This window comes from Prenolepis imparis, unplaced genomic scaffold (assembly GCF_030444845.1).
Source record: "Prenolepis imparis isolate NDT839.2.m4 unplaced genomic scaffold, iyPreImpa1.0 SCAF_5, whole genome shotgun sequence".
NCBI classification, from domain to species: Eukaryota; Metazoa; Arthropoda; class Insecta; order Hymenoptera; family Formicidae; genus Prenolepis; species Prenolepis imparis.
Window position 1 is genome coordinate 16,644,401 of NW_028141163.1, and position 17,876 is coordinate 16,662,276.

Sequence of the window (17,876 nt, forward strand, 5' to 3'; positions counted from 1 at the left end):
AATTTGTTAATGGGATTTGCACAATTTGTATGGAAACAGATTTTTGTTAAAGCCAAAAAAATGTCTGCGTGACATCTGCACTGCCATAATTCATATGTACTTGTGTATCCTTGGGAGAAATTGCGTCCATATATGATATCTTCTGCGTTTCAACACCTATCATAAATCCAAACATGCAATCAAACAGTGCATCCACATAATCTTATCAATAATATAAAAGTAATAGAAATTATATTTTAATTTTCAAATTATTTGTTAAAATATAACAGTTGATTAAAAGAATTGTAAAGTGCTTGTGATACCTGCAGCAGAGACTCTTCCATTGCTTGCATCAATTCCTTCGTTTATAAAAAAACAATGTTGATAACAAAATCCTGTCCCCATATCACACTTGTTTATATTTATTAATATTACGACTAATAGCAGAAAACATTTGTACTTTATTATACTTTGCAAATATCTCCTTGCCACTGCATGTAATGAAGATACATAGAGCCAGAATGAATAACAATGTTTGTGCTTGGATTTGCTGAAAAAAAAAAACATTTATTATTATGTATATTTGAGAATAAACAAATATAAAACAATATATGAAATATATCGAAAAATTTACTAATATTTATCTCCCTGTAAGTATATATATTTTTAATGAAGGTATAATTACTTTTGCATCCTGATAAATCGCCATTTTCTCGCAATATAATATTATAATAATAATTGATAACACTTTGAGTATTTTATTTTTCTTCTTTTATTATATCAATTTTCTTTTAAAATGCAGTATTTTCTTTCTTTTTCTTTTTTTCTCCTTATTTCGGCATTTTATTACAATTTTCGCGTAAAAGCTGTCATCGATATTTCACATCATGACTAAATATTTTAATAATTGTTAATAACAACGTTCATAGTAATACATATTGTATTTTTTATTATTATGAATTTTTAATTTACGAGTATCATCAATTTGTAAAAATTATTTAGCATTATTTAATAAATTTAATTTAATTTAAAACAGTAGGTTATGTATCCCATATGTGCCACGTGTCTCTTAAGACGTTCGAAAAATCGTCCGAGTTAATAGGAATACATGTTATGCAAAGAGGTTGTTCAAAGTAACGTCGGTAATGAAGGTTGGTAAATTATCGACGTTATTATCGATAAATTACCAACCTCTATTACCGACGTTACTTCGATCAACCTCTTTGCATAACATGTATTCCTATTAACTCAGACGATTTTTCGGACCTGAAAAGACACATATTGCTACACTATACCTCTTCGCAAAATATGTTCCCCTATTAACTCAGACGATTTTTCGACCGGAATAAGACAATTGTTCGTTAACTATTTATCTCTTCGCAAAATATAATCTATTAATTTAGATGAATTATCGAAGATATTAAAAGACTCGTATTATTGCACGTTAATTGCATTAATAATTATCTGTAAATTAATAACAAAAATATATGAAAACTGATTTTTCTCATAGATTCTGCCACTGAATAAGCGCAAGAAAGAGTCCTGATGTCTTTTAATATATTTTAAATAATATGTTATAATACTTGATTAATATTTTTGAAAGTTATCAGCTGATTTCTATCAAAAAATATTAATCGAGAATAAGATATTATTTACAACATATTACTATTTTAATTTTTTATCATATTATTTAAAAATTTAATTAATAAATTAACGCTTTAATCAGCTGATTTCTATGAAAAACTATTAATCGAGTTTAAACAAATTTTATATTATTTTTAAAAAAATATTTTTTTTAACATAAAACCGAAGAATGGCGCGCGCGTAGCGCGCGCTTGTGCTGTTCTAGTATTAAATTAAATTTGTTATAAATTTATTAATAATTTCCAGATAATTCAAGTGCATACCTAAGGCCTTTCTTGATGTCCCTAATAATGTATCCAATAATGAAAGCACAATTTCGGGAGCATTTTCATTATAAAAATATTTATTTAACGCTAAGCAAAATAAAAATATCAATATTGGTCCACAGATAACATAACCATGTCTATAGCTTCTAGAAATTCAAAATAATTGAACTTATAGATATTGTGAAAGCATAAAATAAAGAAAGCGTCTTTAATATTTACAATAAGTTATCCTATACTTTTTGCAAAAAAACATACTTTAATTTTTTAATTTATCACATAAATAATAATTAGGGACGACCAATCAAAAGAATTAAAACGTAGGTTGTTGATATGTAATTCATCGAATGTTTCCAAAAATTTAATTTTTTGAAATAACAATTGTGCGTGTAACACACTTTCTTCAATTCTGAAAGATATAATATGAAAAATAAGATTGAGAGAAAGAGAAAAAAGAAAGATTTCAGAAAAAAGTGTATTACGCACACAACTTTTCAAGAAACATTCAAAGAATATTATACATCATTAATTTGCACTCTAGTTCTTATATTGGTTTCTAATTATTATATAGAACTGTATTATAAAGAGCTTTAATTAATTTTTTTATTAATTAAGTTTTAACTTACTTTTTAGGCATTTCAAGTTTTCTTAACACAACATGGTGAACTTTCGAGCTGAATTTTCCATAACGAAAAGTGTAAGATATAATAATAGGTAAACAGGATTCCATATAATTAATTAATAAACTTATCAATCCGATAGAAACTGATTCAAAAATGAGAACATAGTATACTATGTTTACATCCATTATTCGATTTCTTAAGCTGAACACACGTCAATTTGCAAATGTGTATATATGTGTATGATGATTCTGTAAACAGATTGAAGTTCAATATAAAAAATTTCGATATATATGTGCACTGTTTTGTAAGTATCATTGTATAATTATTATAAGTATCACATGATAAATTTTTTGATAATCTCACTTTTTACAAAGTCTAATTATTCTACTATGATAATCAAATATAATATATTTTACTCAAAGAAAATTTATACGTTTTCTTATATCAAATATATAAAATAGCACATTTAGAAGTAAAATTAAAGTCATTAAAAATGGTTTACATATCTGTACATATGTATATTAGACATAAGTATAAAATATGAAAATATTTTATATAATCCATTTAAAAAAATTATATCTAAGAACAATTATCATTTTTTCCGATATATATATATCTGATATATGTCTAATATATGTACAGATATACATATAAATCATCTTTACCAATTTCAATTTTAATATTTAAATTTAAGCATAAAATAATTTTTTTATACTCTTAATTTATCTAATGTATGTAATTTCATACAAATCAGATATCATTTTTATACAAATAAATCTTTATACAAATTTGTATAAATCTTTGTACAATATTTGTATAAATCTTTATACAAATCAGATATAAAATTCGAATATTGTTTTCTGAAAGTTAAAGCATACAGATAATTGTTAGAAAATATTTCCCTGTTTTGTTCATCGCAATAATTCATTCTTGTCCTTAAAAGTAAGCGAATGGAAACTGTGAGGTAGTAGTAACAACAGTATTATGTCAGGCCAGCAAGCATATGATCATAACAAGCATTCCTCGATTTTATTACGAAACTAACAATGCTATAGTAGTCAACTTTCTATTAGTCTCGTTATAAAAACGCGGATTACACGTCACTCATCGATTCAGCAAACATTGTAAACCAACATCTCGATTAAGTCAAATACTACAACGACAGCCCCAACTATTAATATCTCGTCAAATTATTAATATCTCGTTAATTTATATCGTTTAGAAAAGAGGCAACGTAATCGTTACACGTAATCAATGTTAATTAATAACAATATTCTAAGAAATGTGTTGTAAACGTGTAAACGTATAAAAGTCTCTAAATTATTTTTTTTTTTTTCTAAGCAATATATCTGGAAAAAGCACACAAAACATTCTTTATATACATCCGATATCTTATAAACGATATCCTTAATTATTCTTTCAGCGATATTGACTTTGGTACACAAAATCTTTTACAAGAAATACATTTTTATATGACATTTGTAGAATTTTATTTATAAATTTCAAACTAAAAATTTTATTTTTAATTAATCGGAAAAAAATCGAAGTTTGATAGACAGAAGCAGAAATGGTCGCGGTTACTTTCGCTGTTTAATCCCCAATGAATTTACCGGAAAAGTGGAGCTGTTGAAGTAGGTAAAATCGAGCGTCTCGCTGCTACGAACTTGAGGCATTTAATCACGTATGTAGTTCAACATCTTCTCGATCCTAATGATGGGGATCGTCGTGGAAAGAAGGATAGCGTGCATATATAATATCGCGTAACATCTTCGCCGTACTATAATATGTGCACGACATCGTCATCAGCGGAAGCACGACTGACACGCGAAGATGCAAGGGGACATTAGGATTTCGTCGCTAAAAGAGACGCGCATTTGGATCAGCGTGGTATTGTCTCTTTCTCGTCCGCGTTTGGACGAGAAATATTACGTTAGGTAACCCCTCGTGTTTCTTACCGATCAAATATCCTAGAGTCTAGAGTCGCTTTTCGCCCGTTGACCGTGATACCGATTTTACGAGTCAGCGATCGTAATTGAACGAGCGTAGCACGTGTGAAAGCTGCGAGTTAAATGGATGTGGTCGAGTGGTCAAGTTCGAATAGATTTGAGTCAGTGGGTTCTTCAATTACATATGCACACAGACGTACCACTTCAGGAACGAACATATTAAAAGGTAACAGTGTCGATTAGCAACTTTCATTTTTATTAAGCTAGGAGAGGAATTGAATCTCTTAATAGCGGTATAATCTTGATAGACATACTCTATTATACGTGTATAAATGATTTTCATTAATATTAATCGTGATAATATAAATGATATTCGCACGTAAAATATATTTTGTAGAAAATTAAATTTGCCGAAATTATATTGGAACCGATTTCTATAATAAAAATCAGCAGGATATTCTGCAAAATTTAAAACGTGACAAAAATGTAGCTGAGATTTTCAATAAATCAGAAATCTTTTATTTTTAATTAGTTTTAAATAAATTGTATATATAAATAGATTTAAAAGAATTTATTGAGATTTTAAAGAAATTCTGAAGAATATCTGTAAAGAGATTATTCGTTTGTTGTTACAATATATAATATATTAATGCAATCATGCAAGAGTGAATCTCTGACTAAGGATTATATTTCAATGATAAGTAAATGATATTTTTTATAAATTATTAAAGGCAAGTTTAGAACTCACATTATTTTTTATTAAATTCTGTTAAATTAAAGCTTTGTATTACACCTATATATCACTTTTTCAATTAACTATATTGGCTTTTAAATAGATTGTATCGCGTTTATCTAGTTTGATATTTAAAAGTTAATTGGTAAAAATGCAAAGCTCACGTACTTCGAGATAATTATTTACAAGCTCGAAAAATATGATTTTTATTAGAAACTAAATAATATAGTTATATAATAAATTACAGATATATAAGATATTTTCTATATAAGAAATTCTTGGAAAAGAGAAGCTGGGGAAAGGCCCAGAAGGAATGCATTTTGTGATTTAGATGAACTGTTGATCGGATTTCTTTGACGAATAACTATCACATTTACTTTCGACATTCGTTAACCGTGTATGTAATAGCCAAGTAGAAAATATTGCAGTTATGCGTTACTAAGCATATTTAATTGACGATGTGTAAAATGTAAAATTTCTCCTTACTTTATTATTTACTAAAAAGTATCTGGTTGCTTTACGCAGAGAAGATAGTAAATTAATATAAATTGAAATAATGTTTAATAAAATCAGAATAGTTTTCAAATAAAGTTATGATATATATATAGTTCTATCATGATATTTTGGGTATGTATTTTTTATATTTTGAATTTTTAAATCACGCTCCAAAAAATTTGTATTTTAATACATTAATATCAATTTTATGGATCTATCCTTAACTATGAAATTTTATATTTGTCAATGAATTTTTGATTTATATTACAAATTATTTATGAAAAAATATATGGATTTTGTTTGTCGTTTGTATGATCAACGAAGTTGTATTATCTACTGATTGTGAGAATGGTAGCTAGTCAATCGCTTATCAAATTTATCGCTTAGATAAGAAGTCAAATGACAAGTTTGAAATATTGTAGGAAGGATTTTAAAATCGGAACTGTTTCAAAAAATTGTTATTGCAATATCAAGAAAAACCTCTTGATGATTCTCAATTTAAAACACACAGAATTTCAGAAAAATTAAAATTTGTAATATTAATTATATCATTAAGACACATTTTCAGTCAAAAATAATCTAAATTTTACCAAAACATGCTAATTTTTCATCTCTCCATAAATAAATTGTAAGTATAATTTATAATTGTACTTGGTTAATGACAAACATTTTAAAATTTAAACTTAGAACATCAAGAAAATTGTTGTTTTTTTTTAATTATAATAAAATTATTTGTTTTTATTTATACAAATATGATGTGCATTGGATACAACGATAGCACGTGTTCGAGATTTGTTGATAATAATAAAAAATTAATTAATAATGACATCGTCTATGATAAATAAATCTTATTAAAAATTGTACCGAGTAATCATCGAGTATGAATGCGAAAACAATACAGTTATTAAAAATCATAAAACATATGCCCGCCTGTAAGATCCTTAATGCTCATTTTTCTCGCTTTAGCAAATCGGTCGTATCACAGAGTATTCTGTGATAACAATGATCCGGAAAGAGAACATGGTCGTGTGCATGTAGCAGAAAAAGGGAACTAATCGTGCTTAGACGATGTCAACAAGGCTAACTCATTGTGTTCCATACGATAAGAGCATTTTTTTCGACTCATTTAACCATTTGTTCATTCCCAATCTATGATTTCTATTTGCTTTTGATTATTATTGATTATGATTTTGCGATAAACTTGATGTATTTTAAAATAGAATATACTCGTACATAAATAAAAGAGTATTTATTTTCAATGCTAAAATTTAGATGTCTAATTTTTTTGCAATGTCACACATAATCGAACTTTTAGTTTACATGTAAGACAATTATAGGGATGTCCTACATAAAATAAGATGTGTGATTGGTAACACAAGAATTCTATGATATATGTATGTATGTATATAATTTTATGATATAGACTTATATGTTGAGAAGTCTCAGCTCCGATTGCGAGGAAGAATTCGATGCCGATTACGAGTGCGTTCCCTATATAGCTTCGCGGTTATCTGGCATTACTGGTATACTCTGTTCGAGTCTTTTATTATTTGATTATTCGATACAGAAGCAGATAAGGACGAATTATCGGTGATTACTCGCTTGTGCGGCGATCACAACGGTCGATATAATCCATGCGTGGTCAGAGACAAACGTTAGTTCGTCCGTGATATGTGCGCGTTTCGCGACCTGACCGTCTCTCCCCAGAAAATCTGCAGTGCTAATTCACAGCTCGATCGTTCGTAAAAAGTGACACGGAATATCAATATAGTGATAATTACATTTTTGTTGTAAACCAAGAAAGAGAGAGAGAGAGAGAGAGAGAGAGAGAGAGAGAGAGAGAGAGAGAGAGAGAGAGAGAGAGTGCTGATGTGTTCACATATAGATGTCTTTAACAATTTACCAAAGTTCAGAGTTTAGAGGTCAGTACAACTTCCTCATCATCGTAATGACAAGGCGTCCCTTTGAGAGAGAATTGAAAGCACGCATGTATACATACACAGAGATACGAATTCATTCCTCGTGTAAATAGCAAATTATATTCGTAAGAAATCACGTACAATAATTTATATAATTTATATAATTTGAAACGATCAACTCACGAATTCGTCGGCAATACGTTGAGAGATACTGCCACCTCACTCTTTCTACTATATTTTTATTATTGTGGAGATTGCGCGTAAACCTTTCGATAAGATAACAACAGTCATGGTGCATTGTTATTCAGAAACCCTCAATCTGTTTGACGGAAAAAAAATCGATAAATCGTTCTACCGATGGCTTTGTTGCATTTTTACGTTCCAGTGCAATTATCTCGCGTTTTGACCATTCAAGCTGAAGCAGACGCTAATAATTGGAGAATAAGCGGGCATTTCGTTGTTCAAAGCCTATTACCGCGCCCGGATGTTCGCAACTAACGCTTTGATAGCTCCCTCCCAGAATTAACACAGAGATGCCGGATCTGTGCCTGTGACACGCTGTATGAATTGTGCTGTTTGTGTCTATGTATGTCATCTTGATGTGTGTATGTCGCGAAGCTTGCACGCTCAATTTAGATTGGCAATGAACGAACCATGGGTAAAATTCTCCGTCGTACATTTTTGCAATTAAATTCAAATTCTCTGATTGGATGCTGTAAATCAGAAACGGTTCGCAAAGAAAATAACGTTATGCATCTAATTTATTAGCGGAAGTCAGAACATCATCATATCTTAGTTGAAACTGTACAAATATTGTGTCAAAGGAGAATACAAATTTTTTTGAAATACATTGGGACTAGAGTTTTAAGTTGTATTGTTTATGCTTTGATTTCTGGCATCATTTTGATTTGTGAAAATCATATCTACAGTTGCATTAAAATGACGATGCAGAATGAAGCAATGATGATCGATGAAATTGAAGTCTCGATTAGGTACGCGGCGTGTAATACCAGACGTTTTCCTCCACGAATTTCTCGATTCATCAAAATTATTACACATATCGCGATGCAACAGATTAAACAGATTTACGTTCAGTTAGCTAAATTGTTTTGTCGAAGGTTGGCGCCGCGTAGAGAGACGATCTTGCGTCGTCTCTCATGTTAACGTCTAGAGTAGGCGTTCTTGAACGAGGTAGAAACTCGCGCAAACTCGTAGAGCAAACTTTTTAGAGTCGACAACAAACTGTTCATCAGTGCAACAAACGTCCCTATAAATAAATTCCGTCCGTGCGATCAAACAATAATTGTATTCTCGGCCCAGTATACGGATTTAGAACCTGCGCTGAATCTGAGACGATAAACACGACTGTAAGCAGACCGAAATGCAGATTATCTGATAAATTGGCAGTGAGTAAATAGACGTTGCGCAGCTATAAAGATTAATTTTGTGGAAGTTATCGGTACGGACACGAACACCGCGTTCTCGTGTCGAGCGATCTAACGACTAATGAAAAACTTGTAACGGTTGGATGCATCCTGGAGTTATCGAGTTCAACGGTTAAACAAGCACGGAGACACCTAAGCATTTCATGTTCCAATATCACTTTGTCCGTTCGCCGACCACCGTTCAGTCGGGTGTCTGCTCCTTCGACGGTCTATCGTCGAGTCGCATCGTCGCGAATTTTGTCTAGTTTGAGCGATTTTGAGATAATTCGCAGTGCATTTATTCATAAAAATTGCAAAGATTACGTTTAATTAATCGTTCACTATATATACACTTGCTTAAAAAAAATTGTGTTAAATATTGGATGATTGCAAAAGTTCGTGCCCGATTTGAAGTTATTAATCCATCTATGCAAATCGGGCACGAACTTTTGCAATCATCTAATATTATTCAATTTACAAAATGTCGCTGTTAAATGCAGCAAAAAGGCAACGTGTGAATTAAGTGATAACGCGCTTTTATGTGGGTGCATATATGTAAGTGACAACATCAAATTAGAAAAATTATTTTAACTCTATACCTAGTTCTCTTTTTCTAAACAACACCAGACTACCCTATTTCTTTTCTTAAAATCCTGATATTAAAATATAACAAGTAATACTTTGGAATATTGAGTAAAAAAAAATATAAAAAATATACATATAAGCGAATATATGCACGAAGGACTAAATTAAAAAATAAAACTTTTTAGCTAAATAAAATATTTCCGTCACGAAATTTATTTATAAGAAAAAGTTTTTTTGCATGTATTTTAATAACTAAAACTGATTGCACTTTGCTAACGTCTTATCGAACGCGATAGATTTAATTTTCATGTTTTATTTCGTTAAATAGTATAAAAATTTGCAGATTGTCTTATTATGTGTCGCTTGAGGAAGATCTCACAAACAACAACGTAATCTCCCCTTCATTGAATATACGTTCTCTTATATATATATATCATCATTATAAAAGAGCAGTACGATTATTCTTGTCCTCTTTACCATCGATGAAAGCAGACAGTTTGAATTGAGCACTTTCAATTCAGTTGTTGAATCGTGTTTAATTTTCTTTTGCACACAAACTATTATTTACATAAAAAGAAATAAACTGTAACTTGAAGTAAATAATCTCTGTAATGTATTCTGCACTCCAAGATCTAATTTATTTTACCCGAGTAAGTAACGTGAGTTGTTTTCGCTAATAAAAAGATGATCGCGCATTTTTACACACAAAATACAGTCTTAGTTTTAAATAAACAAGTCTCCTAAGTTTTCGGAAAAAAATCACTCAACTTTATCAAAGAGAAATCATCCTTTCTACAGATTTCCGAAACAAGTTCTGCAAATAAATTTATGCGAGAATATGCAGTTGCAGATAATGCGGAACGTTCGATCGTAAAATAACAGTGATTCTTCATATTTATATCGTCGCGATATATTATCGTAGAGAATAGAAACGTTCACTACACGTGACTTTGCGAGCAGGGCCATGGCTGTGAAAGAGTGGTTCAGAAGGCTGCAACCGGTGCAGTTGTACCTGGTGCTCTTTTTCACTACGGCTTTTTTCTTAATCGAGATCATCGCCAGTCATGTGACGCACTCGCTGACTTTGCTTCTCAACGCGTATCACATGCTCTGCAACATCGTGGCACTTGTCGGCTGCATCGCCTCGATCAAGGTAAGTACGAAAATCCGCAAACCATTCCTAAGGCCCTGCGCACAATAGAGAAAATATTATGAACAAATATTAAATATTAGGAATAAGAATTATTTTAAAATAATAAAATCGAAAAAACTCTGATATAAAAATACAAATTCGAGTATAAAGGACTAGTAAGGGCTAATAAACTACTAAGAGTCCTTTACACCCGAATTTGTATTTTTATATTAGAGTTTTTCCGATTTTATTATTTTAAAATAATTCTTATTCCTAATATTTAATATTTATTCCTAATATTTGTCCTATTGTGCGCAGGGCCTAAGTCTCGCTTGCGAAATGACAATGATGTAAGTAAACTTTCGATCTATTCCGTGTCTATCGTGTAGCGAATTCAAGTGCTCCTCCTTCACGTAATAATTATTACCTTCATAATTATATAAGAAAAAGAGAAACTTAACTTTTTTTTATAAAATGTAAAATATAACTTCCTAAATAAAACATAAATAATATTCAACATGCAAGACCTTTCATTTTTCGGATATTTATTTTCGAAGAAAAAACGTGAAAAAATCTACAGCTAGAAAAATTTGCATTGACATGTGTCGCTTCGATAAGCGAAACAAGTTCGTAAATGCTTCATCCGTAAAAATTAGTGCAACGTATATACGATTGTTTTTTTGTTAAAAATTGATAAAAATTAATAAGATCGTGAAGTGCTCTTTACGTTACCGGAACGAAACGTTATCTAGCGATCTTTTCTTCGTGATATAAATTTGCAATTAAGCATAATCGCATTGTTTGCAGTATAGCTATCGGGAAAGATACAATAACAATAGCAACTGCAGTTCAGTGGGAAATTCGTCCATTTGCATTAACGGGGAGGAACAGGGTTCTGTCACATCTTTATCGACGAAAACAAAGGTATGCTCAACAATATCAAAACTAGAAGTTAAGGACTTGAATCTTCCTCTAATCACCATAATTCTAATAAAAAAATTTTATATAAAACTCTAAAGTCATCACTATTTTGCATGGAAGTAAAATATCTTTTACTTCTTGTAAATAAATTCTTGTATTATCAAAATTTTCATATAAAAAACTTCCTTTGGAATATAAAGCTATATAATTGGTCCTATTTTGAAATTATATAATAAAAAAATAACTATAGATTATATTAATAATTATAGATTAATAATGTCAAAATTTTGCTTATTTTATTCTCATTCATTGCTAGATATCTAGCTTTATGATAAAAATTCAAAATAACTTTCAAAAGAATCTCTAATTAAATAAGATCGGCATAAAAAAGATTTCAATATAAAATACATTATTTTAGAAATTTTATAACACATTCATTAATAACAATATTGCTTAATAATGTCTTAGACAGACACAATCTTTAAAAATAAAATCCTTTATTTAAAGCATGTTGCAAAGCATGCACGTCGGTAAACACTTATTAACAATTCGGATGTAAATTTGCTTAGGAATCATGGTCGGACAGAAAAATGAAAAACACATTCGGATGGGCCAGAATCGACATCGTCACAATGCTCGTTTGCTGCGTTTTTTTGGCATCTTTTTGTTTCTCTCTATTAATGGAGGCGTTGCAGACATTGGTGCACATCGATCATCTAGATGAAATGCATCACCCGATGCCCGTACTGTGCATCGGCGCTTCCGGAATACTTCTGAACGTCTTATGTTACATTTTAATTGGAGGATTCACGTTTAATCAAGGAGTTTTCTTGCACGTCACTGAGAAAGGAGACGTAATACTGTGCAGGTAGGTTTTGATAGCTAATTACAAATAGTCGAAGAACAAGAAATGCACGCATAATTAGCATATGTTTATGCATATGCACCTTTAATAAATAAAAACAATTCCAAATATAAATTTTTTGAAATTTCATTGTAATGGAAATAAGTAAAAAAAAATTATTAGTCTATATATAATTATTAATTTCTTATCATATAATTTCAAAATAGAACAGTAATTATAGCTTTATATTCCAAAGGAATTATTTTACATTACGCCATGAAAATTTTGATAGTACAAGAATTTATTTATAAGAAGCAAAATATATTTTTCTTTTATGTAGAATAATGATGACTTCAGAATTTTATATAAAAATATCTTTCATTTCTAACGGCAAATTACGATTTCCCAATATTTCAATGCCAATCTTATAACAAAATCTATAGTTAGGATATTAAATTTCTTAAAATATATTTTATTAACATAAAATATTTGATATTTTAGGAATGTGAATTCGCAAGAAACAAAGGAGGGTGAGCAACAGTTGTCGGCAGAGACTAGACGAAGTCCACTAGCAATACCAAAAAGCCAAGGCTTTAGGGAAATGTGTCGGGATGTTCTAGGATGCGTTTTCGTCATATTAGTGTCGATTTTAGTTTATTTCACCGATTCCGATGTGGCTAAATACATCGATCCGGTTTTCGCCATTATTTCGTCAATTTCACTGTTCGTTCTTTGCTATCCATACAGTGAGTATATTTCCTTTTAAATATAGAATAATGAGATAATGTACAATATGATACTATTTGTATAAAAATAATTTATAATAGTAATTGATTAGATTTTTTCGTTCTGTGATTAATGTACAATAATTCTTGAAAATAATCAGCTTTTTTCTCTTTCTCTTTATTTCTTCCTATAGTGAAAGAATCAGGTCTGATTCTGCTCCAAACAATTCCGAATCATATAAACATCGATTCTCTGAAAAGAGAATTGTTAGAAGCTTTCCCGGGTATCGTGAATGTCCATGATTTACACGTATGGCAATTAGCAGGAGAAAAAATAATATCTACAGCACATATCATATTTTTAGATCCAACGGTAAGATAAATCAATTCACAACCTAAACTAATTTATAAAATAGTTTACATTTAATACTTACTTTTTAGAAAAAAATGAAAGTTTTATTTGACATTTTTTAATTGAAAAAACATTTCCCCATCTTTTTCATCAGGTTTATGCTAGTATCACGGATCAAGTCACCGCCTTTTTTGTCGAAATGGGCATCACGCAGGTTACTATACAGCCAGAGTTTCATAAAGTACGCAGGATATATTTAACATTTAGTTTTTCTATTTTTAAGATTATACTTTATCGAATAATGATATGTGTCACACCAGATAAAACCGAATATGGAGAAAACTGATTGTTTGATTCGTTGTCACGGGGAGCACTGCAGTTCCTCTCAATGTTGCTCGCGGGAAAACTTCTTGGAGGAGGGCAAGTCGGAGAAGGACACGCACACGATTAGTAGAAAGTATGACAAGAAGGAGATAATACCAGCTACATGTGCGATTAGTTTGGAGAAATTTACTACTTATACGGAAGAAACTTTAGTGCAGACTGCCAAGAGCGATCCAAAAACAGAAAACTCTGAGCACGAACCGACGAACGAAAACACGTCTCGGTTGAATGGTGATCAAGGCTAAACCATCGTAAATATAGTGACATTCAATTTCTATGTGATAACTATAATATATCGACCGAATGTCTATAAATACCGGATATCTGTAGCTACAGATAACAACCTAGATTACATATTTATCCCTATATACAATCACACTATATCCGCTTTATGACGAGAATGATGTCATGGATATGGCTAACCAACTTTGATTTCTTATAACTTTCAAAATGACACATATCATAAACATATATTTTTTCGATCTCAGATATTAAAAATTATACAACCGCGGCAAAAAATTTTATTATCCTTATTAACAAGCAATTTTTATTAACAAAAAAACTATTTTATATCTATAATATCGTGTTAGGATTAAATCTTCATTCACTGTTCATGGATAATAGTTTTGTTTGAGTCTTTTACATGGCATTATTTTTCTTAAAATACAATCTTGCTGATCAGAAATCATAGGCACTAATCCTTTTTTTATAAAAGCCATATTTTCTGTTTTAGTATTATTATAATATTATTAATATCGTATTTTGACAAAAAATATCATTAAAATTTAAATTACTCAAAAAAACTTGTAAAAATTTTTGAACTGCATTCTATTTTCTGCCACACAAAGTTTTATTCTAATATATTAATTTAAAAAAATGTGATATTAGCAAAAAATTATCTGACACGTAAAAATATAAAGGCTAGACACGAGTCCTGATATATATGTAAGGACACATTTTTAACGAGAAGACTGCAAGTTAGTATTAAGTCTTTCAAAATGTACAACGTCAAGATAGATAGTTAATGTCTAATAGTTCCATAAATTCAAGCAGTATGTGTGCTAATTATTAAATGAATGAAATATTAATTTCATTAAACATATATAGTTCATAACATATTCATTTAGTTCATTTAGTTTTTCAGTGCGATAAAATGTGTTTTTCAAAATATAAACGTCGTATATACATACATATATGCGTCGTTCATATATTATTCATAATCATTATTGCTCATAAATATATGTATATACATTTGTTATATATTTCTTGAATTTTTCAAAGACGTAATAATAAGTAATTTAAAAGAAATCTTTTTATTTTAAAATAAAGATTAATAAATATAATGAGAATTTATTCTACAATTTTAAAACAAAAAAAATGTAAAACATTCATAAATAGTCATATATTTATGAGAGGTAATGTGTCTAATACAAATAATTAGAATAATAGCTCAATAACTAAATATACTAAAGTATTAATAACAATTCGATATGTTCCTCTTTCTCAAATGTAAAATTTGTACTTCTTAAGAAATAAATGTAATTTTTTTTTAAATTTTTCAGCTATTATTAGATGAAATATCATATAATATAAATATCTTAAAATAAACTAAAATTTTTTTATCTTATATTTTTATCTTATATCAATATTTTATCTTTTACAGCGATTATTAAATCAAACTGTCCTGTAACATGTATTAACATCATAAGTAAAGCTAAATAAAGTCAAAACCATATGTACTTAATATGTAATTAATTTTAAAGTGATCTCTTATCCATAAAAAATCAGCATAATATGAACGATAAGATTAACAAAAATGCATATCTCAACAAACAAAATGAAAACAAAACTTTGATGATAATGTATGTCACTGACAGTTCCTACGCGATAAATGTGGGCGTAATGATCAAAAATCTGTTGTTGCCGATAGCAACGGGGTCTATAGCACTCTATCTTAAGTTTGGGGGATTGCTGTTCAGACAGATAACTTAATTCATTGTTCACAATTAAATTGACACATGTTTAACATATTACGAGAGACCCAGATCCTTTTATTTTAAATTGAAAAAAATTTGCTATATTTCAAACTTTTGTGTAATAATTTATAATAGCTCTTTATATCTTTACATAAAATATTTTTTTCATATCTTTACAAAAATATTTTGATTAATGAATTATAAAGAAATGTTCTTCTATCTCTTTGTAATTCATATAGTAACGAATTTAATTGTATGTATTTGATTTTCATACGTTGAATATATTGAAAATATTATTATTACTCTCTCATCATATATTTTTAATTTAATTTGATCATATTTATATTATATCAATTAATTATTACAAATCTTTCTGATATGGCTTTTTAATTTCTTTTCGATAATTATTATATTGTACATAGTTTTTTATTATTAATTAAATTATTATTAATAATTTATTTTTATTATTAATTTATTATTAATTAAATTATTAAAACCTTAAACATTTTTTAAAGGCAAGCGTGATTTTCACACGCTTTTTCTAGAGAGAATCGACATCCTTTATATATATTCCTAATTTCTAATTTCAAAGTGTCAATTCTCAAAATTGCAGTTTTTTTTAAAGAAAGTGTCAAATGATTTTTTATACAAAAACGCATCATTTATTAGGTTCTATATGTGGCTGCATAGAGAAATGTGTGAAGAGACTGTTTAAAGATATGATACTTCAGCGGAAACTGCGGTTTATAACCCGCACTTTATTATATCTAAAGAGATTGTTATAAACTCTGTTGTAAGAAATAAAGAAATACTTCGAAGATTTGCAATGAGGAAACTATTAAATAAATATTATCATATAAAATATAAATATTCTTACATTTACCTAACTTATTGTTATATATTATATAGTATTATATTATTTTGGAACATAAATAATACTCATTCCATCTACTCTGCTATTACGATTTTTTTGCATTAAATTTGAAGTAGCTACAAAATAAAATTGTATTGCATAAAAATAAATAAATCTTAATTTGGATTCTTTATTGATAGGCTAACACCATCAGTATATAGCACTCGTAAACTGCAACAGGCAATTATGAATGATCTACTGATGATCAATTATAGTCTTTATAATAATTTAACAAGTTTTATACAGATATTAATAATACTTTAATGTCTCTATCAATTTGTTTTCTATATATTCTAAAGAAAATAAAAAATACGAAAAAGCTATTATCAAAAAATGAAGACGCGTTATTCGTGCCAACTCTTTCTGCTAATCAGTTTAATAACCGATCTCAATAAAATTGCTAATCTTAAATAAATGTTTTATATATATATATATATATATATATATATATGTATATAAAGATATTTCTTACAATCTCATTGAAAATTGCCATTTAGCAGAGAGAAGTAAGTATCTTATGCCTAAAATATCAAACTGTATAAACTCACTAGTTTCGTAAGGAATTGTATAAACTATATTTCTATTTATAGCATTTTCTGATTCTCTGCTTCTTTCAGAAAGTAAGTTCTTAAATGAATAAATGAGAAATTATGGATTATTATTATATCATTCAATATTTTTATCACATAAAAATATTAAATATATATATATATAATTATGTCTTATAATATAATTATATAATAAAGAGGACTGCACTTGATTATTATGATTGATTTTACGTTTTTAAGAAGTAAAATATCTATGATATAAAGAGTATATCACTATATTAAATATTCTAAAAAATCTATAACTATATTAGTTTATTTTTATTTCTTCGTGCTTATAATATTTTTTTAAATATTTTATACTTTAAAGTAAATTTAAGCATTAAAACTCTACGAGTTCAGAAATAAATATAATTCAAATAAATGTGCTTTAGGACATTTCATTTAAATCTAATATAATTGATTCGTCAATC

The 17,876-nt window shown here is 28.7% G+C and overlaps 2 protein-coding genes across 26 annotated transcripts in view; one reads left to right on the plus strand and one right to left on the minus strand.

Annotated features, from left to right (window-relative positions):
- Positions 1 to 17,876, minus strand: part of LOC145936222 (TNF receptor-associated factor 6) — a 68,475-nt gene that overhangs the window by 32,936 nt on the left and 17,663 nt on the right. The window lies entirely within an intron of this gene.
- On the plus strand, positions 7,281 to 14,542 carry Znt77c (Zinc transporter 77C). Of its 25 annotated transcripts, none has more exons than XM_083038200.1 (9): positions 7,281 to 9,291; positions 9,527 to 9,581; positions 10,534 to 10,764; positions 11,551 to 11,667; positions 12,234 to 12,532; positions 13,010 to 13,254; positions 13,428 to 13,606; positions 13,740 to 13,826; positions 13,906 to 14,542. In XM_083038200.1, the coding sequence occupies exons 1-9, from the start codon at positions 9,191 to 9,193 to the stop codon at positions 14,212 to 14,214; spliced, it is 1,623 nt and encodes a 540-aa protein (XP_082894326.1). In that variant the 5' UTR covers positions 7,281 to 9,190; the 3' UTR covers positions 14,215 to 14,542. The 25 variants fall into 25 exon arrangements, with proteins under 25 accessions (XP_082894326.1, XP_082894324.1, XP_082894328.1 ...); XM_083038198.1 differs by having other exon boundaries at positions 7,281 to 7,672; XM_083038202.1 differs by lacking the exon at positions 9,527 to 9,581 and having other exon boundaries at positions 7,281 to 7,605; positions 8,923 to 9,008.